General features: G+C 38.0%; 4 protein-coding genes across 6 annotated transcripts; 3 read left to right on the top strand and 1 right to left on the bottom strand.

The window, feature by feature from the left end:
- Positions 1–3,708: 3,708 nt before the first annotated feature.
- On the top strand, positions 3,709–5,940 carry LOC126593395 (RNA-binding protein involved in heterochromatin assembly dri1-like). The gene is made up of 4 exons (XM_050259462.1): positions 3,709–4,074; positions 4,489–4,830; positions 5,454–5,524; positions 5,633–5,940. Exons 2-4 carry the CDS (start codon positions 4,502–4,504, stop codon positions 5,638–5,640), a joined length of 408 nt encoding a protein of 135 aa, XP_050115419.1. The 5' UTR covers positions 3,709–4,074; positions 4,489–4,501; the 3' UTR covers positions 5,641–5,940.
- A 6,614-nt stretch (positions 5,941–12,554) lies between these two features.
- On the top strand, positions 12,555–14,945 carry LOC126593332 (zinc finger CCCH domain-containing protein 39-like). Of its 2 annotated transcripts, XM_050259380.1 has the most exons (3): positions 12,555–12,906; positions 13,194–13,900; positions 14,435–14,945. In XM_050259380.1, exons 2-3 carry the CDS (start codon positions 13,234–13,236, stop codon positions 14,686–14,688), a joined length of 921 nt encoding a protein of 306 aa, XP_050115337.1. In that variant the 5' UTR covers positions 12,555–12,906; positions 13,194–13,233; the 3' UTR covers positions 14,689–14,945. The 2 variants fall into 2 exon arrangements, with proteins under 2 accessions (XP_050115337.1, XP_050115330.1); XM_050259373.1 differs by having other exon boundaries at positions 12,555–13,900.
- A 567-nt stretch (positions 14,946–15,512) lies between these two features.
- Positions 15,513–18,036, top strand: LOC126593286 (nudix hydrolase 19, chloroplastic-like). Its single transcript, XM_050259318.1, has 6 exons — positions 15,513–16,282; positions 16,515–16,655; positions 16,734–16,838; positions 16,959–17,058; positions 17,176–17,268; positions 17,498–18,036. The coding sequence occupies exons 1-6, from the start codon at positions 15,668–15,670 to the stop codon at positions 17,785–17,787; spliced, it is 1,344 nt and encodes a 447-aa protein (XP_050115275.1). The 5' UTR covers positions 15,513–15,667; the 3' UTR covers positions 17,788–18,036.
- On the bottom strand, positions 18,000–19,668 carry LOC126593301 (uncharacterized). Of its 2 annotated transcripts, none has more exons than XM_050259341.1 (2): positions 18,556–19,668; positions 18,000–18,448 (listed from the first exon to the last, which is right to left on the bottom strand). In XM_050259341.1, exons 1-2 carry the CDS (start codon positions 19,267–19,269, stop codon positions 18,125–18,127), a joined length of 1,038 nt encoding a protein of 345 aa, XP_050115298.1. In that variant the 5' UTR covers positions 19,270–19,668; the 3' UTR covers positions 18,000–18,124. The 2 variants fall into 2 exon arrangements, with proteins under 2 accessions (XP_050115298.1, XP_050115304.1); XM_050259347.1 differs by having other exon boundaries at positions 18,000–18,406.
- Between the last annotated feature and the right edge of the window lie 3,223 nt (positions 19,669–22,891).

The raw sequence follows: 22,891 nt of genomic DNA, 5'->3' as shown, positions 1-22,891 counted from the left end.
CTTTTTGCCACCTCCGATTGCATGGACTTGTAATTCGTTCACATGTCTGCATATGAGGACACCCTAGTTATGCTGCTATAAGAAATTTTTATGGTACTCGATTAATATAAGAAATTTTTATGGTACTCGATTAATAAGAGTGATCGACATTGTTGATGTGTCCTATTTTAACATATATTAAAAAAAAAGATAAACTTAAATATTATAATTTGAATAAAATAATTAGACTACGTAAGCGTATTTTGAGTATACCAAAATATTGGTATCTGTAATCATTTGCATTGGTCAGAAAGGGAATGCGAATTATCTGATGTGTAAGTTTTCATTTGCATAAATAATTTACTTGAGAAATATTATTGTTCTGGATGAGGTTTGTGATTGGGGTTGCTAAAACCCTAGATATGCTTATTTCTTCCTTTTTGATAATGCTGAACACACGTGGGAGGTGGGTCGCGGAATCGCTGACCCAGGTTGGCCTTTGGAAAAATGCTTTGGTTGATCAAAGAGTCTAAATTAATTATGGGCTGCTTGAGAATTTGATCCAAACTCGACTATTAAGGTGTATAAAAGTGGAATTAAACTGCATGCCTTTAGAAATTAGTTTGATCCCATTCATGCATTCTCCCATGCATGAACTTGAAACAAAAATAATATAATAATGATTAATGTTGTGAATTGTTGTGGTGGTTATATAAGATATCCCTTTTTAACTCGCTGCATTTTAGGTTTTTCTTCTCTCTTTTTTAGTGTAGATTAGTATAAAATATCGCTTTTACTAAAAAATGATTAGTCATTTACGTTTGTCTCTGCTATACAATTCATGAAATGCTAAGCTGATTGACTTATAACATTAAACTAATATACCATAAAACGTGACCCAGGTTGACCTTGGAAAAATGCTTTGGTTGATCAAAGAGTCTAATTAAACATGGGCTGCTTGATAATTTGATCCAAACTCTTAAGGTGTATAAAAGTGGAATTAAACTGCATGCCTTGAGAAATTAGTTTGATCCCATTCATGCATTCTCCCATGCATGAACTTGAAATAAAAATAATATAATAATATTAATGTTGTGGATTGTTATATAAGATATCCCTCTTTTAACTCGTTGCATTTTGGATTTTTCTTCTCTCCTCTTTAGTGTGGATTAGTATAAAATATCGCTTTCACTAAAAAATAATTAGTCATTTACGTTTGCCTCTGCTATACAATTCATGAAATGCTAAGCTGATTGACTTATAATATTAAACTAATATACCATAAAACGTGACCCAGGTTGACCTTGGAAAAATGCTTTGGTTGATCAAAGAGTCTAATTAAACATGGGCTGCTTGAGAATTTGATCCAAACTCGACTATTAAGGTGTATAAAAGTGGAATTCAAGTGCATGCCTTGAGAAATTAGTTTGATCCCATTCATGCATTCTCCCATGCATGAACTTGAAACAAAAATAATATAATAATGATTAATGTTGTGAATTGTTGTGGTGGTTATATAAGATATCCCTCTTTAACTTGCTGCATTTTGGGTTTTTCTTCTCTCATCTTTAGTGTAGATTAATATAAAATATCGCTTTTACTGAAAAATGATTAGTCATTCACGTTTGTCTCTGCTATACAATTCATGAAATGCTAAGCTGATTGACTTATAACATTAAACTAATATACCATAAAACGTGACCCAGGTTAACCTAGGAAAAATGCTTTGGTTGATCAAAGAGTCTAATTAAACATGGGCCGCTTGAGAATAAAAATGGATAGTTGAATTCTCAAATTTTCGTAAATATTTTGTGACATACACCAATTCCCGGAAAGAGATTGTTGGTTTATTAAAAGAAAAACCCCTTAATTAGATTTACAGCATGCATGCATGCCATATATGAACCCTAGAATGCTAATATGGGGTAGTTAAGCAACAGTCTCCCTAGACAAGAAAGCGTTGGGTTGAAACCACTTTTGTGGAATACCAGGTTATGGTTCTCCAGCTCATTCTGCATAACCAGCGTCGGTCCGCCGCGATGCTTATTCCAATTTGATTTGCTCAAATAAAGCATTCAGTTTTTTTAACAAAATGAATGGCGGAACTTGTTGGTAGGCTAGCTATAAGATTTGGGAGCCTCACCTCCTTTGCCTTGTTTGAGATCGATTTCCAAACACGTGGCCGACATCCAACTGCAGAGGATCGAAAGTCACCTCACTATTGAGTTTACATATTCTTAATCAAATAAATAATTTAACTTAATTACTTCTTAATTAATTATTTCCTAATTCATCTATCCTATGAGTTTCACTACACAAATTTTACAATATTTTATTAAGACTCGTTTGATAATCACTTCCGTTTTTAGTTATTATATTTTTTGAAACAAACAACCAAAAGGAAATATAATTTTAATATTCATTTTTTCAAATCTGACTTGATATTTTATTTTATGTGTTCTAAATTTGACTTGATATTTAATTCATTTTTTTCAAATCTGAAAAGGAAATATAATTTTAATGTTCACATGCATAGAGATTAACTTTGACATGTATAGTTAGAGTTAATTAAGCAATTGTGGCCATGAATCTTCGAATGGCATTTCAAATTCAATTATTGCCGGCCAAAAGGCAAAAAGGAATCGAGAGAGAAGGTAAGACGAATTTTGCAATGGATCATTTGGAGGTATTGATTCCAAGTGAAAAACACATTTAGCAGCATGGAAAAAGTTGTCTAGTATTTGGCCCTTTTTTAAACTGACCCACAGCCTGCATGTAAACTTCCATCTAGGGAAGGTGTATTTGCTAGGTTGGATGGGAATTAGACCTCTTGGCGTGTGACGTTAATGTAAACTTTTTTAAAATTTATTATTATTAATTTATTATAGGAAGGAGGATGGTTTGAAAACTATTACAATAATTTAGGGAATGAAGGGTTTTGAATCCTAGACGCATGGGTGAAAACCCGATAGCCTATCCACTAGCTGATTCCTTGTCAATTTCTCTAATGAGTTGGCATTACTTGTTGTCAAAGAGTGTCCTCATGTTCGTTATATTGTAGCTTTTGTTCGCTGAACTTCTCAAATTCCAAAACGTTGAGTGTTTGCCTCTTTCACCGAGATGGAGTTCATTTGGCTTTGGAGTGTCATCTCAGCCTTCTAAGTTTAGGTGTGGATTTCAAGACTTGGATGATTTTCTTTACTTATTGTTGGGCATGTCTCACCCTCAAATCCACTGATACGGTGAAAACTAGTTTGGCCAAGTTGGCGTTTATGTTTGTTGAAGTTTCTTTGGATTGAGGACTGCTTGGATTTTATCCAGAATGTCCTTGTTGAAGATTATTTGTAGAAAATTAATATAATTAGAGATGTTTTAGGCACAAATTCACAATTCTATTGTTGTCCATTTATTTAATACATATTAATGAGTAATCAATATCCGATTTAACACTAAAAGAAATATATATTCCTGGGGCCTCTTTCAAACTTTCAATTTTAAATAGGAGCTTCCCCTCATACCACCTTCATATCTAGAAGTTGTTGATATACTCAGGACATGGAGAATAAAAGTTCCAACTGCCAATTGTGTAAGTTTGCAATAATGCATGGAGAATAATGTAAAGATGGGGCAGGGGAAGGGGGTCACCCCCAGTAGAATTTTACTGGGAAAGTTATATGTGCCTGCACTCACCAAGTAGCTAGTTTTTCTCATCAACCTTTAGAAACCCAAGTGCCACCCTTCCCTTAATGCTAACTCCCGGCAGCAGAAGTAACTATCCAACACTTACATGAAAAAAAACAATCTCAAGGAATCCCAATCACATGCATATTGTTAAGGGAAAAACAAACCCATCTGAAGAAAGCTGGCAGAGAATAAAATAGGAACATCCATGGCCCCCAATCCACAGTCTCACAGTCCACTTAGGAAGCCTAGTTTCACCAACCACTATATAAATCTCCATGCCAGTTCAAATAAGATAACCAACTCATTTGACAAATCCTCTCTTCTTCTGGTGTTCTACAACAAGCTAGCACAAGCCAAGCACAGCTAGTACAGTTTACAGTTCATTTCTTCAGAGCTTCTACTTACCTTCAGGTGAGCTAAGCTAGCGCTTCCTCCTGCTTTGGGTTTCTGTAACTCACATCATTCCTTTTGTTTCAAACTCGATCGTGTATATATAGAGTTTGCCTCTGTGCAAGACACACTGTCTCTGAAAAAGATATATCCGCCTTTGTGCAAGATGTCTTGTCTTTAAGAAAGATAGGACTCGTTGAGGAAACCTCAAGCTCTTATCTGTTATAGAACATTGATACAAGGGGAAGGATCTAATAGACTATTAAATTCTTTCTCAAATGCACAATGCAGTTTCTCTACTAGATTTACATGGAAGGAAGCCTGCCTCTTTGAGATTTCTAGAAGAACAAAATGAAAAAACTAGCTAAAGTGTTGGTTTGTAGCTAATATTATATATGTGCTAATTAGTTCTTATACTATTTGTTAAATATGCAGGAGGGGATTAAGAATGAGCTGGACAGGAGGAGACTGGATGTGCGGAGCATGCCAGCATGTGAACTTTAAAAAGCGCGACGCTTGCCAACGTTGCGGGTACCCCAAGTATGGCGGACCTGATCCATCAAAATATGGATGCAACCGGACAGAGGTCTTGGCTGGAGACTGGTATTGCAACTGTGGAGCTCATAACTATGCCAGCAGACCCAATTGCTATAGGTGCAGCTCAATGAAAAATGACTATGGTGGTGCTGCCTACAGCATGATGCCTTCTGCAGAAGGCTATGGTTCCGATGCCAGCGCCCCACCTGGATGGAAATCTGGCGACTGGATGTGCAATAGGTAATTAATGTTAAATGTCCCACATCGGTGGGTTAAAAAAACCCAATGGGTTTAAATATGATTACCTTACTCTAACTAATACCGAGGTTTTTTGTGGTAAAACCTCACACCTGACAGATTGGACATGTGGTAAATTTAGGGACAGTATTGGTGTCGTTAGAGTGAGGTAGGCCCGGCGATCTAAAAATTCAACTTGGTATCATAGCCCACGGTTCGGGCCCATGCAAGCCAACGAGCTTGTAGCCCTGAAGGAAACAAGTATGAACGTGAGTCGACCTCTGATACCATTGAAAACAAGTGGACCCAACTTGAAAACAAGTGGGCCCAACGTGAATCAACCTCTGAGTCGTTAGAGTGAGGCGGGTCCGGCAATCCAAAAATTCAACAATTAATTAGTCCACAGACACTCTAAAACCCTAAATTGCCAGCATTGTTTATAGAAACATCACATTTAACTAAGAAATGTGTGCTACTAGCTAGTACTTGTGAAGATGTGGAACATTTGTTCACACCCTCACACGTCCCCTAACGTATAACAAATTTATGGTAAAACCTTAACTTCTTTAGCAATGTCATTTTCTTTAATTAGTTTGCTAATTTGAGTGTATTTTGAATTGGATCAGAGTTGGATGTGGAGTGCACAATTACGCCAGCCGAATGGAATGCTTCAAATGCAAAACACCTAAGGATTACGGTAATAAGTTTGCATTAGACTTCAAAATTACCGTTTATATGTTAATTTATGTGCACAACTAAAAGAGGCTCAGCATCTAATTTGCAAATGTTTATTACTTGGTTGCAGGTCTGTAACACATGATCTACTTGATCAGGTGGTGCTGTTTAAGGAAATGGAGCATGTAGTTTTATGCACCGTCCCTTTTCGCATTTGCGCGCATCTAATCCCATCTCAAGTCTTGTATTTTTTCCCCAAATTTTCCTTTTTAGAGATAAATAAGGTTAGGTGATCCTGGTTCAAGGCACATTTTCACAGGGATAGCCTTCAACTGAAAACTGTATTAGGGGTTTTCTAGTTTTCTGTGGCAAAGTTGCTCTTCTATGAAGCCCAGAAAATCCCTTCTTTTAATGGAATTACCAAGTTTTCTGTATCAACTCTCTCTCTCTCTCTCTCTCTCTCTCTCTCATTGTGTGTGCGTGGGGAACATATAGAATTGAGAACACAATACTACTTTTTGTAAGATCAACATTGACAATGGGCCAGTGGCTGCAAAGATCAACAGTAATGGAAGTCTTAATTAGGGTTTCAACAGAAAAGAAAATAGGGGGGGAAACAAAGAAAGTTAACAAATATTAGAAGGTGTATTCAATTGAGAATTGGAGAGATTTTAATAGATTTATAAATTCATAGATTTTTATAGAGTTTAATTGATTTGTAGAGATTTCATGTAAAATTTTGATTCAATTCTCTCGAAATCTCATAGGGAGATGTGAGATTTATGGATGCTTAAAATACACTACAAAATCTCTCCAAATTCCTTCTAATTCCTCAACTTTTTGAAATTCTTTAAAATCAATTCTAATTGAATACACTTGGAATGTTATAAACTTCTTCAAAATCCTAATTGAATACACCTAAATTTTTAAGGATTTTAATAAACTATCTTAAAATCCTGATTGCATACACATTGAATTTCAGAGAATCGCAATGCTGATTAAATACCCTAAATTCATTAAAAAAATTAAAATTCCTCAAAATCCCAATTGAATACACCCCTTTAGATTCAAGGAATCTCTTTGAGTTGATCACTTTATATACCAAGGCCTTCTCTCACTGCAATAATTTATGAACCCTTTAAGCATCAAATATCCAGAGAAACCAATAATTATGCAGATAAGAACCAGATGCTCTGATTCATAAAGCATAGATGCAACGCAATATGGAAGTTCAAAGTTAGTCAAATTCAACTTTTCCTTGGACAAAAAACTTTTGCATTTCATTTGATAGCAAAGCAAAGCACACAAATTTATAATCTCTCAAGGCCTCACCATCATGCGTTATAGCTAGAAAGACATTTGATTCCATCTTATGCACGCTTGCCCCTCCCTATTGCTAAAAGGTCGTACCCAGTGCACAAGGCTCCCGCTTTATGCAGGGTCTGGGAGAGGTGAATATCGGCTAGCCTTACCCCCATTTATGGAGAGGCTGCTCCCAAGTCTCAAACCCGAGACCTACCGCGCATGGACGAAGGCACTTGTCATCGCACCAAGTGCGACCTCTCCCCTCCCTATTGCTAAATTTGTATAAAAGTTTTCAACTCCCAATTGGCCCTCAAAAACTTCATAAGCATGCATGGGTTCCCTTTTATTGACTTTAAATTAGTGCTCAAGTTTGGGGGCATTCTTGGCATTGTCACGTGTTTTATCTTTTTCAAATGCATGAAAGTACGTGATTGTCTTGATATACTGCGATATATGACATCTCTGTTGCTGTTATGGTTTGCTTTACATGCTCCATTGTTTGGCTTTTATAAAAGATTCTGGGTTTACTCTATCTAACTCGACACCTTTATGTTCCTTTGCTTTGCATATTACTCTTAAAGCAAAAGGGTCCAGTTTGGTGAATTAGTTCCCCCAGCACGTAACGCAGGCTTCAAATTACTTTTAGTTTTTTTACTCTTCCTGTTTTGGTATTTGGGGTGTGCTATCCACACATCACATTTTACTTCTCACACACCCCTTAATAAATTTTGTCCGTTGATCTTCTTTAATTCATCTAATCCGACAGTCGAAAATTAAAAAGATGTGTGAGAAGTAAAATGAGGTGTGTAAATATCACACTCCTTGATATTTTAGTCCAGGAAAAGGGTTCCAAGCTGAAAATCATATATATCATCAAAGTTAGAATCCAAGATTCTGAACTCATTATGTTTGGCTTCCTCCGTCTTCTCCTATCCATATATACAAGTCCACATATAAAATATGACCCCAAATAATACATGCATTCAAGATGGATTACTGAAATCCATCTTTGCGTTGTCCAAATGAAGAATATTGAAATCCATCGCTATCATGTGTCTCGTCATCCAATCAGGGATCGATGAGAACAACTGAGATAACCTTTTTTCACAAAGTTGCATGGAACGGGTGACTCCCATGAGCCATGTGCTTGCTGCTCTCACTTGATCTAGTAATTAGTAAATGTAAGACATATGTTTCATAAAACGAGTGCATGAATGGTTTTCTTGTTGTATACTGGCCAAAACAAACACGACAACAAACAAAGATGATATAGCCAATTCATACATGTTCGAAGATTTCAGCCATGTTGTTTCACCAAAAAATAATATTAGAGCCATATTAGAGTTGCATGGGCAAATAAACTACACGTAGTTGACAACTTATTTTAGGAGTTGGATTTCCTCATCTTCTTTTTTCCCTCCCCTCCTCTCTCAGTTTCCTCTTCTTCTTTCTCTCTTTACAAAGAAGGTAAAATAAGATAATGATGTGGCTTATTCTTGAGTGTTCAAATAAGAGAAGAGGGAGAGGAAAATGCAAGGAGAATTCCTACCCCTTATTTTAAGAGTCATCTTTCGCGACCACATTGTTACAATTATTGATCAACCGTGATGTGATAGCCAAAGAAATGTTGCATTAACCTTCAGGCTTTTGCTGCAAATCCACGCTTGTAATTTCATATGAGGTTTTGACTCGTAGTGAGTCGAGTGGGCTGAAACTCCATGCTCCATGCTATTTTCTTGAATTATTTTTTCTCTAGTTTAAACCCTCATTACAACTCAAATTAGACCCTAATTTAAAATACCTAAAATATAAACGGAATGACTACTACGTATAAAATACAACTAAAATATGCAAAACGTATGTACGTAGTATTCATGATTTTGGTCCAAGGTAATGACTTTTTCTCAAAAAAAAGTGCATAAAATTGTAAATGTGGATTATAAGTCAATCGATCATGATAGATTGTATGTCTCTAACACCTGAATCCAAAACCCCATTTTCGTAGGGTGCAGGTTTTATAATATTAGAATATTAAAAAAAAAAAAAATACAGAGCATATAAAAGCCAACAACGATTTTTATTTTTATTGTTTTTTAAAGTACTTTCAATGAAAATATTTTTGAAATTAATTTTCAATAAAAATGAAAATCAATCATGTAAAAACACATAGTTAGTGTTTCATGCATGTAAAAATATTCTCTAAAAGCTCTTTCAAAAGCACTTCCCAAACAAGCTTGAAAAAATTGTTAAAATGATCAAACTTCAAATTTTAATTGTTGAGTTCATCCAAATAAATATTAACCACATTGTGATTTAAAATTGATAACATACCGATCAAATATTGACGATATAGCAGTTAAACCCTATTTTAGCTAATTTTATTTTACTAAAAAGAACATAATAGATGACGAGGAAACACTACATTCATGCATCTATTGTGCTAAATGCATTGTGGTTATTGTCCTACAAAGTTAGTAGGCTCACCCCTTATCAATTATTTGACAGGTGTTGAATTAGAGATTTGAAAAAGTAGTCGACTTTCATGGGAAGTATAAAGAGTTTTTGGAGTGTGACTATGTTGTTGTGAAACTTTCTAATGTAAATTAAGTGATTTTTCAAGTTTTGTAATTTATTTTTTTCTTATCATTTTCTACTTTTATTTGCACGTTGAGTGTGGAATATGGATGACAATTTTAACTATTAAATCCGATAACCGTAAGTAATTGTTCGAATGGATTGGATTTGGGTATGAAAATTCGGGTGTATTTTGGGTATGGGGAAAAACCGTGAATATTATTCGGTTATGGTTTTGGATATGATTTGTTGATGCACAAAACCGGATGGTCTTGGTACAACGTAAATCCGACCGTGAATCTGCACAAACGCTCAAGAACACGAAGAACACAAAGAACACAAGGATTTTATCGTGGTTCACCCCAAGGTTTGGGCTACGTCCACACTGATTATGTATTTATTTGAGGGAATAGAGAGGGAGAGGGTGAAAGCTTCTGAGAGCTTCTGAGGATGAGAGAGGGGATCTCAGGCCTAGGAATTGGCCTCCGAGAGTGAGAGTGAGGCCTCTCCTAGAATGAGGGTAGGAGTCCCCTTTTATAGAATAAGGGGCTCCTCCTCTTTTACAAAGTATGGGCTTTAGTGTGAGGCCCAAATACAAGGCCCAAGGTCCAAATATACGAGGCCCTAAATATGGTATAAACAGTAGTCCCCTAAGTCTTCAGTCAAGAGAGTCTTTTGGCTGGAGACTTGAAATTCAGTCCATGTGTGGGCCGAAGTAACTGATGCTCGATATGAGGCGGTGCCCAATCTGAAATGATGCTCAACTAGAAGTAGCACATGTTGTGAGGCCGCTTTGCTTGTAGCTTATGTTGCCTTGGTTGGCTTGGCTTGTGGCGTTTGAAGGTGAGGGAGTCCCTTTTATAGAATAAGGGTTCACTCCTCAGTACATGAATAATGGGTGCTCTCTAATGAAAGTGAGGGATTCCCTTTTATAGAATAAGGGCTCACTCCTCAATACATAAGTGATGGGCTAGAGTCCCCCAAGTATTTTTCATGAGTGCTCTCTAAAAGTGAAGGAGTCCCTTTTATAGAATAAGGGCTCGCTCCTCAATACATAAGTGATGGGCTAGAGTCTCCCAAGTATTTTTTATGAGGCCCAGTTGAGGCCCAATATATGGTACATAATGTATTCCCCCAAGTCTTCGGTCAATAGAGTCTGTTGGCTGGAGACTTCAAATTGAATCCATGTATGGGCCGAAGTGGCGGTTGTTCGGAGGCGGTATTTGTATACCCTGCACTGAAGCTTTGTAGGTGAAGCTTTGTAGGTGAAGCTTTGCAAGTGAAGCTTTGAAGCTAGAGCTCTGTAAATGAAGCTTTTAAAGCTAGAGCTTTAGCAAATGAAGCTTTATGGGTGAAGCTTTGTAGATGAAGCTTTCTAGGTGAAGCTTTGATGGTGAAGCTTTCTGGGTGAAGCTACGTAGGTGAAGCTTTGTAGATGAAACTTTCTGGGTGAAGCTTTGATGGTGAAGCTTTGTAGATGAAGCTTTCTGGGTGAAGCTTTGATGGTGAAGCTTTCTGGGTGAAGCTACGTAGGTGAAGCTTTGTAGATGAAACTTTCTGGGTGAAGCTTTGATGGTGAAGCTTTGTAGATGAAGCTTTCTGGGTGAAGCTTTGATGGTGAAGCTTTCTGGGTGAAGCTACGTAGGTGAAGCTTTGTAGATGAAACTTTCTGGGTGAAGCTTTGATGGTGAAGCTTTGTAGATGAAGCTTTCTGGGTGAAGCTTTGATGGTGAAGCTTTGTAGATGAAGTTTTCTGGGTGAAGCTTTGATGGTGAAGCTTTGTAGATGAAGCTTTCTGGGTGAAGCTTTGTAGATGAAGCTTTCTGGGTGAAGCTTTGTAGATGAAGCTTTGTAGATGAAGCTTTCGAGGTGAAGCTTTGATGGTGAAGCTTTGTAGATGAAGCTTTTAAAGCTAGAGCTTTTGTAAATGAAGCTTTTGAAGCTAGAGCTCTGTGAATGAAGTCTTTGAAAGCTAGAGCTTTTTGTAAATGAAGCTTTTGAAGCTAGAGCTCTGTAAATGAAGTCTTTGAAAGCTAGAGCTTTTGTAAATGAAGCTTTTGAAGCTAGAGCTCTGTAAATGAAGTCTTTGAAAGCTAGAGCTTTTGTAAATGAAGCTTTTGAAGCTAGAGCACCCCAAGGTTTGGGCTACGTCCACACTGATTATGTATTTATTTGAGGGAATAGAGAGGGAGAGGGTGAAAGCTTCTGAGAGCTTCTGAGGATGAGAGAGGGGATCTCAGGCCTAGGAATTGGCCTCCGAGAGTGAGAGTGAGGCCTCTCCTAGAATGAGGGTAGGAGTCCCCTTTTATAGAATAAGGGGCTCCTCCTCTTTTACAAAGTATGGGCTTTAGTGTGAGGCCCAAATACAAGGCCCAAGGCCCAAATATACGAGGCCTTAAATATGGTATAAACATGATTATAAGGGTCCCCAATCCATATCCGTACCCGAATCTGAACCGAATAATATATAATATAATTATATGTATATATGTGTATATTTATTATTCACCGAATCCATTACTTTAAGAATACAAAAATTGCATTGTGTGAGTTGCATTTTGTGGCAAAGATCAAAAGTTTTTATATGAATAAAAATCTATGAGAATTTAATAGTATTTATGCGAGATATCAAATATCAACCAACATTATCAATGTTTAGCGTCGATTTTTATGTTCCGCAAGATCCATTAATTAAATCATTTTATACATCAAAGATTTAATAACGAAATTAATATTTACTAAATTATCATGCGTCAATTGGGCGAATATATTTTGTATTAACGAAGATGAATATAACAGTTAACCGATGAGAAATCCGTTATCAAGTGGATATGATTATAAATAATATCAGATGATTAATTTGCGGTTATGAATATGATTAATTTTCGTAGTTATGGAGATAGATATAATACTTCTGTTCCTAAACCGATCTGTTGCCATCTTTAGCGTGGAGCCACTTATTTCACCCTCGGGTCAAGAGTGTAAAGAATGGTAAATTTGAAGAAAAAAAAACATGGAAAAAGAAAGAGAAAGTGGAAACATAGGAAGACGCACGTGGAAAGCCGAAGATGGATGGCCCACAAAACTAGTCCCCGCGGGTGACGTACCCACCTCTCCTCAGTGACGTGCATTTACCAAAGGTTAATTACCCCAAAATCGCAGGGTTTTGGGACGCGTTTAGGGGTTTAAGCTTTAAGGGCTTCTCTCACACGACTCCTCGCCCACTCAGAAGTCGTGGGTGGGACTAAGAGAGTCGGTAGTGTCATCGATTTTCGTTTTCAAATTAGGGTTTCTTTGGCGGCTAGGGTTTGATCTTCTCTGCAAATCATATTGCTTCCGGGTTTTCTTCTTTCCCTGTCCTTTGATATAAATATCTCAAGAGTTCTTGAACTCCGTCACTTCCCTCCAAATTTCAACTCCAATTTGGTTTTTTAGCCCCAATTCTCATCTGGGTGTCTTGATCAAATTTGGAACTCCAAGCTGTGAACTTTGATCCTCCCTCTCATCAGAATCAATCAAAGATTGGTGGGTTTGTGAAGAAATTTTGGATTCTGCACAGGTTTTGTGATTTGGGTTTTCTTGAATTAGACTCTGCTTGTTGATTTGATTGTTATCTGTTACAGTTCTTTGATTCTTGCTTGCTACCATACATTGAATTTGTTTAAGATTTGTTGGGGGATTTGAAAGTTTTGATCTTTATTTGATTGATTTACAGAGGCAAGTTTAGGCTATAGAGTAGTTTTCTGAGGTATGAATTTTTCTGATCACTCACAATTTATGCCGCCGCAAACGCCTTACAATGGCGGTGGCAGTGACGCAGTTAATTGCTGGCCGCCTGCATTTTCTGAGAACATGGACGACCAGCATTCTCAGTTTGAGCAGCAACCTTTTAAACGGGCTAGGAATTCTGAAGAAAGCCAATCAAATCCGATGCCATACCCTCCCATGAATATCAGGGTGCAGCAGCCGAATGCGCCGGTTAACAAGGGAGCAAGCAACATTTTCTATAAGACCCGTTTGTGTGTAAATTTTAAATCCGGTATGTGTAGGAATGGTGAGAATTGTAACTATGCACATGGCATTGAAGATATCCGCCATCCCCCGCCCAATTGGCAAGAACTTGTTTCTGTGCGTGAAGAAGATCGACCATTGTCTGGTAATTGGGATGATGATCAGAAAATAATCCACAGGATGAAGCTGTGCAAAAAGTTTTATAATGGGGAGGAGTGTCCTTATGGAGATAGGTGTAACTTTCTTCATGAAGATCCGGCAAAGTTTAGGGATGATTCTGGTAGGTTTAGGGAGAACACAGCAATAAGCATTGGAACTACAGGACCACCAGTGCCTCATGGGGGTGGCTCTAATCATCCTGAGGAAAATAGGCTTGTAAACGTGGGTATGGATGCTTTGCGGGGAAATGTGAAGCCAGTGTATTGGAAGACAAAGTTATGTAATAAATGGGAGACAACGGGTAAATGCCCCTTCGGCGAGAAGTGTCACTTTGCTCACGGGCTAACAGGTAATTCTCAGTCCTCGTGCTAAGCATGTTAAGTTTACATTATCACTATTCTTGCTGCTCTGCTTAGTATGATCAATTTTAAATGTTAGGCTTACAACCGTATTTAGAACTGAATCAGTGTGAGCTTGTGCAATAGGAGTACTGGCATTTTGTTCCAGTTTGTGGATTTGATTAGAGGACCAATGTTGCTATTACTTAAAGTACGTAGGTTAATTGAACGACACATAAGCCGGACTGGCAATGTTGTTATGTATAGATTGAGATTATTTTGGATGCAGGGTAACAGATGTTTCGTGTAATTAGATGTTTCGTGTAACAGAGGTACTTTGTAATTAGATGTTTCTATGGATGTGTAGCGTTTATTTGTTTTATGTGATTGGCATGTCATTAGACGATTAGGGATTTTTTTTAAGAATACTTGTGTATCGAGTTTGTAAATGTTAAAGAACGTGAATAAAGAGAAGGTTAAGAAAATGTGGGAACTGCCCTTTTGTTGCTAATATTGGTTTTCTAATATTGAAGTTTTAATTTCAGAGTTGCAAGCTCCCGGTGGACGCACCATTGAGGCAGAATTTCTAAGTCCCCTTCCCTTTCAAACACCCCAAGTTGTTTCTGCTGTCAACTCATCTGCAACTGCAATAGCCGCACTGCCTGCTTTAAACGAAGAAGAGGGGCAGAAGAAGAAGGGCATGCTAAAATGGAAAGGGTCCAAGAAGATCAATCGCATATATGCGGACTGGCTTGATGATGTCCCGCTGGTGCACCAGCACAACTTAGTGGAGAGCTAAATTTGAGTTCAAGCTCTTATCTCGGCGCCATTTTTGAGTTGGTTCAAAAAATCCAGAGTGCTGTCGAGTTTCGAAAGTTTTGCTCTTGAGGATGATTTGGTTGCAGAGTTTGATCATTGTTTGTTGGTCAGGTCTATAGGTTTCTGTTTCTTGTTATTTGTAGTATTGGTTCCTCTATCCTCGTAGATATTGTTGTAATAATGTCGCAAAACTTTCTGTTAATTTTTTAAAAGATCAAATAAGAGCTCTTGATTGTAGATGTGATTGCTACTTAACTCCCCCACTTTGTTTGTAGCCAAAAAATATAAAGACGACTCAAACTCGACTACCTCTCGCACTTACTTAACTCGTATCTACAAAGGAATTAACTTACCTCCATAAGATTGTGGAGGAGTTTCTTCTCAAGATATCTATTGACTAATTCACGGAACTTTATGCTTATGATTAGAACCATTGATATTTTAAATTACTATGTAAAGAAAAATTAATATTCTTTGCAACAAAAAAAAAAATCAATTGAAAACAATACCATATATTCAATCAATTGTAGCAAATAAATAAGACAGTTCGTAATTCTTTTATCGAATTCGTGCATCTGTTTTTACAAAGTTGAATGACTAAACGATCTCATATTTTATAATTTTTTGTAAAAGTGATTTTATAGAGATTTATAGTATGAACGTTTCGATCATAGTTTCAAAATTACGTAAATCGGTCATGAAATATCAAGAAGAACTCTGTTTCTGAGAAGGCCCGAAGCAGAGTCCAGTCCAAACATTGAAGGCTCCCGTTAACCACTTGGGCTTTCTGTAAATTCTCATTGTGTGTGTGGCCTTATCTGACGGCACCGGGCACCGGCAGCTCGGCAGCTGTGCGTCTCAATCAGTGACAGTTGTCGTCACTCCAGCCTCGTAGTCACCACCTACCTCCGTTCGCTTTCCCTCTCTCTCCTCGAAAACCGCCACCACCCAATGGAAGCATGGTCAAGTTCTCTCTCCTCTCTTCTTCCACTCACTTCCTTTCTTTCTGTAGAAAATCCACTCTCCACATCCTGTCCAGAAGAGCTCTTTGTTCCGCCTCCACCGCCGCCGCCGACACGATGTCCATAAACCTCCAGTCCCACGCCTTCGCCGGCAATCCCCTGCTAACCAAGACCCCAAGTCCCAGCGACCCTTTTTCACCATCCCAAGCGCTCGAGACCCTCAAGACCCAACTTTTGGAAGGTGCCCAATTGCCCTCTTCCCTCAGCTTCAAGGTTCTGCCTTTCAGAAAGGGCAGGCCTTTAGCTTCCTCCGGCGGTGGTGCCGGCGATTCCGCGCCAAATTGGCATCTGGGTTGGATCAGTTTGTTTGAGTGTAAAGGTTTCCTGACTAATTGTGGGGTCCAGCTGAGTGGAGAATCGCTGGTGTATCTGGGTTCCCGGCCCGAAGACGACCTCGTTTATTGGGCCATTGATGTTTCCGCTGATAGTGAGAGTAGCTTGGTCGCTGAATTGGGTAGCAAACGATTGTGTTTTGTTGAGCTGAGGACGCTTATGGTGGCTACTGATTGGGGTGATGCCAGGGCTATGAGGGAATTGGCTATTGCTGGACATGTAAGTGCTTCTGCCCAAAGCACTTAGTACTTTGCTATGTGTAATATTCTAAAATTGACATGTTAGTGAGATCAAGTTCTTTGAATTGCAATGTGAATGTCTTTGGTGTGTTTAATGAATGAAGCAATTGAGTTTTTGAACTTTTTTCGTATTGGCGCGCAATAGTTGGTGATGATCTCAGTCGTTTTCCTAAATAGTTTCGAATTGTTGTATGCTTTTGGTGTGTGATCAGGCCAGGGCTTTGCTAGAATGGCATAGTATATCACAATTTTGTGGACATTGTGGAGAAAAAACAGTCCCCAAGGAAGCTGGGAGGCGGAAGCAATGTTCGAGTGAGCTGTGCAGAAAGCGGGTCTACCCTCGTGTTGATCCGGTATGATTATGCTTCATCAGTTTGCATTTCAAGTTGGTGCTTTTCTCTTGTATAGCTCATATTGTGTCATTTCAACAGGTTGTCATAATGTTAGTCATTGATAGAGAGAACAACCGTGCTCTATTAAGTAGACAATCTCGATTTGTACCTCGAATGTGGAGTTGCTTAGCTGGTTTTATAGAGGTAACTCTATGGAATATGTCAGACACTGCTAATTGTGTATAGTAGTCGGTATTAGTATTTATACTCCTTTTCGGGGGTTGTGTAACAGTTTCATTAGTTTGATCCTTTTCTCGTCCTTAGCCAGGGGAAAGCTTAGAAGAAGCAGTGAGGAGGGAAACATGGGAAGAGACTGGTATTGAAGTAGGAGAAGTTGTCTATCATAGCTCTCAGCCATGGCCTGGTATGAATGTTGCGAAGTTTGTGTTCTGTTTCACTACAGATAATTGCACACACCATATGGGTTTCTTTCTTTGTTTCCAATAAATTGATTGAGTTCCAATTTTGGTTTTGTTTCCAGTTGGACCAAATAGCATGCCATGTCAGTTGATGGTTGGGTTCTTTGCATACGCAAAATCACTGGAAATAAATGTGGACAAGGAAGAGTTGGAAGGTACACAGGAAATTAGCTTGTCGTTGCAGTTTTAACTAAACTGCGTTTGCCGTTTCTTCATAATGAATTTGACTTCCTGAGGCCACTTTGTGCTCTGTTTTGGAATTTATTTTTTGTATGAAAAGTAATAGAACTCAGTACAAAAATTATATTTTCTGAATACAAGCTGCATTGTACGCATCCGATCAAATGGAGTGCTAATTTTCTTCTTTGAAATTTGTCCAACCAGATGCTCAGTGGCACAGTAGAGAAGATGTAAAGAGAGCTTTGGCATTTGCTGAATACAAGAAGGCGCAGACAACAGCGGCGTCAAAGGTGGAACAGATGTGCAAAGGAGTTGAGAAAGGGCAGAACTTCTCTGCCGACTTCAATGTTGAAAGTGGTGAACTCGCACCCATGTTTATACCCGGGCCATTCGCAATTGCCCATCACCTCATCTCTTCTTGGGTCTATCAGGATGCAACAGATGGTGTCACAGCACGTCTAAAACAAACTAGCGGTTCCACTTCGAATTTGTAGCGTGGTTCAATTCATTTCATCCGTGATCCAAATTCCTGGACCACTTGTCTTTCGATAATAAAAGAAGCTTGGATATATGTTGACTTGGATGTTATTCCCTTCGAGATTCACATAATTCGATCGTTGTAAAAGTGTATTGTTTAACTTGTCTGATGACATTTTGGTTATCTACTTGTAACTCATAAATCTGTGTATATGTTTCAAACCAGAAGTTGATTTTACAAGAAGTTTCAATTGAGTTGATTTAAAGATTTGCAAATATCTTCAGAAATGAAGAGAAATATGGCAATGACACGAAGATTTTGTACATTTTATTTAGCCATGTTGCTACGACCTCTTATCCACTTTTGCCTGTAGCCTTTGCCCATTTTATTGTCGACCTAGCCAAAGCGTCCATGGGGTCGATACATTTCTTAAGAAGAGGATCGTCCGGAGGCAGAACGCCCTGCAACTCGTCCGAAGCAATGATCACGGTGTTCACCGCCCTCACCAGCAGGACCTGGACTGCAATGCTTAACAGGTTTCGTGCCCCCTCCATGTCCCGTCTTTTTATCGCTTCAATTGTGGGAATCACCAAATGCTCCATGGTTTGCTTGTCAGGTACCACAACATCAAACCCCTGTCCATTGCCATTGCACCGAAATATGTTTTTCGCGGGTGACTTAAAATACAAGTAATGTTTTCGAAGAAAATCGGAATTGTTATCTTCATGGTTTTCACATAATTTGATAAATTAGCAAGAAAAACAAAATTAGGATGAATGTGTACCTGACTTTGTAGCTTTTCTTGGTAAAAACCAGCCGTTAAAGTTGCATCTGCAGCAAGCACTCCAATCCTTACATTACTTCCTTTTTCCAGTGGCTTCAACTTTGCTTCCCTGAGCTCCCGGGCAACACACTCACCGATATGAAGGAAGCGCAGAGAACAGTCCTCAGATATCTGGTCGTGCCACGCATGAGACAGGTGACACGGCATGACTATGCATCGAGCGCCAGAGTGCTCGAGGAACGCCCTCTTGCGACACAAACTCTCGATGACAGGCCAGTTATTTGATAGGATTTGAGCACTACTAGTACTTCGTTTGAGTGAATGCAACAAACTGCGAATCGGAAGCTCCTTATACAACGTTGGATCGCTGCACACGATGAAAGGCGGGCATTCTCCTCCATCTTTTAGACTCCACCACACAAGCTTCTCCAAGAAAAGGAGGCTTGAATAAACAGACACCCCTCCAATGATGCCGACGGTGTTTGGTTGGCTCAGTACGTGGCATCTTGTTAGAGGTAAGCCAGAATTCCGAACTTTCTTCGATTCAGGTAGATTTCCGCTCTCATTGGTTTGCAGAACTGAAGATACTTGCACTGCGGCTACAAAAGAGCTTGATTTGGTTCTGTATTGTGTCCTATTTTTGGTCAAAAGTCCGAAAAGAAGAGGTGGACGGTTTTGTGTGTGGAAGGACATTGTCATGCCTGCATCAACCATCCCCGTTGCGATATGATCAACTACTTGGAACCCTAAGATTTTGGCTACTTAGAACCCTATATGACCACCAGATACCGGTTTCTTGTACCGAATCCGCCTTTGAAAACAAAAAAATCTGATTACTCTCTGTACTTCACCACTCAAAGTTCAAACTTTCAGGATGAGGTTGTGATCATACCAACTTACACATGATTCCATCGGAACTACGAAGTTAAAAGCGAAATTAGGCGAGAGCAGGACTAGCATCAGAGGATGGATGACCACATGCGAAGTCTTCGTGTTAAAGATGAATCCCTCTTGGAATCCAGACCCCAGATCCAGATCCCAAAAGCTACTCCAAACCAGCCTTTGGCTCAGAAGTTTGGTGATGCAAGTAGAATGCAGAAAAAGACACGATCTTGCAACATTTTGCTGCGTTTTATATAAGCAAACAAAGTAAGCACATTCAATGTCCAATCATAAAAAAGATAAAGAGTGCATTTTTGCTCAGCATTTATGTGATGTATGTTCACCATCTTATTTATTATCTCTAAATGAGTTTGAATTTTGAAATTTGCTTATTCACTACAAGAATCTCGAAATTCAAACTCATATAACAGTGATAAATATGATGGTAAACATGATCAAAAATGCTCCCAAAAGGTAAATGGAATCTACACAATTCCTGTCCTATCAGGTTTTGCCATGGCAGCATTGTCAGCCGTTGAAATATAAAATTAATAAATGTAATTAAAAACAAAATAAATGACTTTTATTTCTAAAATATCTGTGAATATCTGCGACTTTAATTGCCTTTATCCTGCCCTGACAAATCTGATAGGTATTGCAGTCTGTCAGTATTTTAGGATAAAAAATTGGACAACGATTGTCTACCCTACTACTTCCAGTGTCCTCCCGTACTCTCCAATTTTGTATAGTCATGGTTAAGTCACGTCAATATTTTATATTGTTTTTTTATAAAGATGATAAGACAAAAAATGAATAGTAATATAAAATGTTGACGTGGCTTAATCGTGACCACACAAACAGGAGGGCACGGGAGAGCACGGGAAGTGAGAGGGCAAACAATCCTTGTCCTAAAAAATTATTGACAAACTGAGAACGTTTCCAGATCTAATTATTCGGAGCCTAAAGACCAAGAAATCTCGATCACTCAAATTAAATACGACAATCTTCACTAAATCATTTCATTATCCCACTTCACATAAAATAAACACCCCGATCTCTATTAAAGGGTTTAAATTTTCTAGTTCTTAGGTCATCTTCAACCGATCCGATCAGAAGGTTAGATGGTCGAAAATAATCCGAAATAACATGAAAATCATCTTCAAGGATTAGATCAAAAAGTTTGTAGACCCCACCAGGTCAAAAAAATAGGAATCAGGCCAACAGGCTGGCCAAAGGAGTCAGCCAGCTAGGGCCGACTTCCTCCATCTCCCAAACACATTCCGTACAGTGTAAAAAAGAAATGGTATTTCCTGTTTGGTTGCCGTGAAAATGAAAGATTCAGTTACAATTGGATTAACAGTTGCATTCCCACCAATCATTAGCAAAAAAGAAATGGTATTTCCTGTTTGGTTGCTGTGAAAATGGAAGATTTTGTCTGACCTGAGAACAGTAAAGCACAAAACTTGAGGCTGGATTTTCTAAGAAGCCAAACAGAAAACCCCCAAAAACTGAGAAGTTGAAGCTTTTTGCAAAGAGCGCAGGGGCTCAACAGTGAAAACTTTGCAAAGAACACGGATTTTTCCCTTTTTTGGAAGGAAGGAAGGAGAAGAACACAGATTTTCCAATTTGGGTTTCTGATATTTCGGATGTCCGTCTGAAGAAGAAAGAGAGAATCTCTCTCATCAGTCACACTCACAGTCACATCCAATTGTTATTTTAAAATATAATAATTTTTTTTCTTAAATAATAATATACTGGTTTTACTTGTGACACTGTTCAGACTTCAGAGACTACATTATTGGTGCCAGAATTGAATTTCTTCTGTCTATTAAATTGTTTTTCCTCTGGAATGAGGAATCCGGATTTTCGTCAAATACTCTTTGTAAGAATTCTAGAGATCTATTAATCGTGTTTATTCATTCTACATTGTGTAATTAGAAATCATTTTAAATATACTTATTTAAAATTAAACATAAACAATATTTGATAAAAACTGACTGCACGTGTTATTTGAAATTCTATCCGAAAAATTATTAAGATTACATCTCGAAACATTATTGAGGTAGTTTAATTTAAGTAATCATATTAATTCAATTAAAATAATAAATTATGTTTGGCCTATGATCCTTTGTTCCATTTGGTTGGCGATGATTTTTTGTCACATGGTTATGTTTGGTCTATGACCCTTTGGTCCCTCGGTTAGAGATAGTAAGAAATATGATATGGCAATGTTCACTAAAATATTAATTTCTCGAAAGATTATAAGGTTAAAACGAGCTACCTGACTCTCCTTTGATTAGAGATGACCGTAGGCTCTGAGAAGTTAGATCTAAAAAGTATCTCAACTCAGTTGCTTGTGAAAAGTAATGAGTGGCTGTTGCTTGTGAAAAGTAACGAGTGGCTGTTTGTGTTTGGCGTGAATACATCCCATAATTGTGAGTGACCAACTGACTTGGTGAATATAACTTTTGATTAATCCTAGAACACACCTGGAATACAGTAACTGTAAGTGTTAAATCCGAAAACCTTTCTATTGTTATTGGTACTTCGAGAAGTCATTTTGCAGGTCTAAAAGTGCAACTTCGAACTTTTATTTTTCTTGAAGAGAAGTTGACGATGATTATTCTCAAATCAAAAACTTGAGATAATCTTTGAAAAGTGCCTAGCCAACGAGAGTTGATTGAACTAGTAAATATCCTTTTTTTTGCTAGATCAAGACTTAGATTTGAGTCTTGTTACTGATAATTTCTCTGAATAGGCGATATGTAAAAACCAAAGAATGAGCTAAGACTCCTCTATAAATCTTCAAAGAAGCTTGTGGTATACTTTGATCTTGAGATGGGATAGCACCCCCTTCTCCTAAACTTTTTATCAAAAGAAAACGTAGCCTAATCCAGTAAAAAGGCACGATTGTTGTAGTGTCAATCTTGAATATATTTTGCAACAACGAAAGGGCGTTGCTATTTTTATTTGCATAAATCGAAAACTGTTATTAGTACTTCAAAATTTATTTCATAATTTAAAATACCATTTTCTAACTTCGGTTGTATTGCAAATAAGTAAATAATAACTTTTTTGAAGTCGAGAAACTACTATACTTCCTTAAACAACAATAAGGCATTGTTCAATGCATCAACGGGGGATCGATACATCACACATGTACAAGAATATTCGATCAAACCCATTTGGTATCATCCTCGAAAAAAGATCCTAGGGATCCCGTGATTGCGATCGTTCATTGTATATCGTGCGGTCAGTTTTCGTTAAGTGTTATTCATATTTAATTTTAAATTTTGAAATGAATTTTGATTGCACGATGTACAATGAACGATCACGGGATCCCTAGAAAAGGATTCGACGATGATCATTTTCCATAGTCCTCTCTTATTTGAAGATTGATCGTGACTAACATAGTGACAAGTAGAAGTGTCTCATTCCTACTCCATTTTTTAAA

The sequence above is a fragment of the Malus sylvestris genome, chromosome 2 (genome assembly GCF_916048215.2).
Source record: "Malus sylvestris chromosome 2, drMalSylv7.2, whole genome shotgun sequence".
In the NCBI taxonomy this organism is placed as follows: domain Eukaryota; kingdom Viridiplantae; phylum Streptophyta; class Magnoliopsida; order Rosales; family Rosaceae; genus Malus; species Malus sylvestris.
Note: the sequence above shows the minus strand (reverse complement) of the source record. Positions and strands in the feature narration are given on the sequence as shown.

What these genes read in the sequence shown, in the direction of transcription:
- LOC126593286 (XM_050259318.1), top strand. Translation starts at nt 15,668, where the DNA reads ATGGTCAAGTTCTCTCTCCTCTCTTCTTCCACTCACTTCCTTTCTTTC. An exon ending in TAGCTCTCAGCCATGGCCTG is followed by an intron (nt 17,059 to 17,175) that starts GTATGAATGTTG and finishes TTTTGTTTCCAG; the next exon opens with TTGGACCAAATAGCATGCCA. An exon ending in GGACAAGGAAGAGTTGGAAG is followed by an intron (nt 17,269 to 17,497) that starts GTACACAGGAAA and finishes TTGTCCAACCAG; the next exon opens with ATGCTCAGTGGCACAGTAGA.
- LOC126593332 (XM_050259373.1), top strand. Translation starts at nt 13,132, where the DNA reads ATGAATTTTTCTGATCACTCACAATTTATGCCGCCGCAAACGCCTTAC. An exon ending in CTTTGCTCACGGGCTAACAG is followed by an intron (nt 13,901 to 14,434) that starts GTAATTCTCAGT and finishes TTTTAATTTCAG; the next exon opens with AGTTGCAAGCTCCCGGTGGA.
- LOC126593301 (XM_050259341.1), bottom strand. Translation starts at nt 19,269, where the DNA reads ATGGTTGATGCAGGCATGACAATGTCCTTCCACACACAAAACCGTCCA. An exon ending in AAGAAAAGCTACAAAGTCAG is followed by an intron (nt 18,449 to 18,555) that starts GTACACATTCAT and finishes TTGTATTTTAAG; the next exon opens with TCACCCGCGAAAAACATATT.
- LOC126593395 (XM_050259462.1), top strand. Translation starts at nt 4,502, where the DNA reads ATGAGCTGGACAGGAGGAGACTGGATGTGCGGAGCATGCCAGCATGTG. An exon ending in GGCGACTGGATGTGCAATAG is followed by an intron (nt 4,831 to 5,453) that starts GTAATTAATGTT and finishes GAATTGGATCAG; the next exon opens with AGTTGGATGTGGAGTGCACA.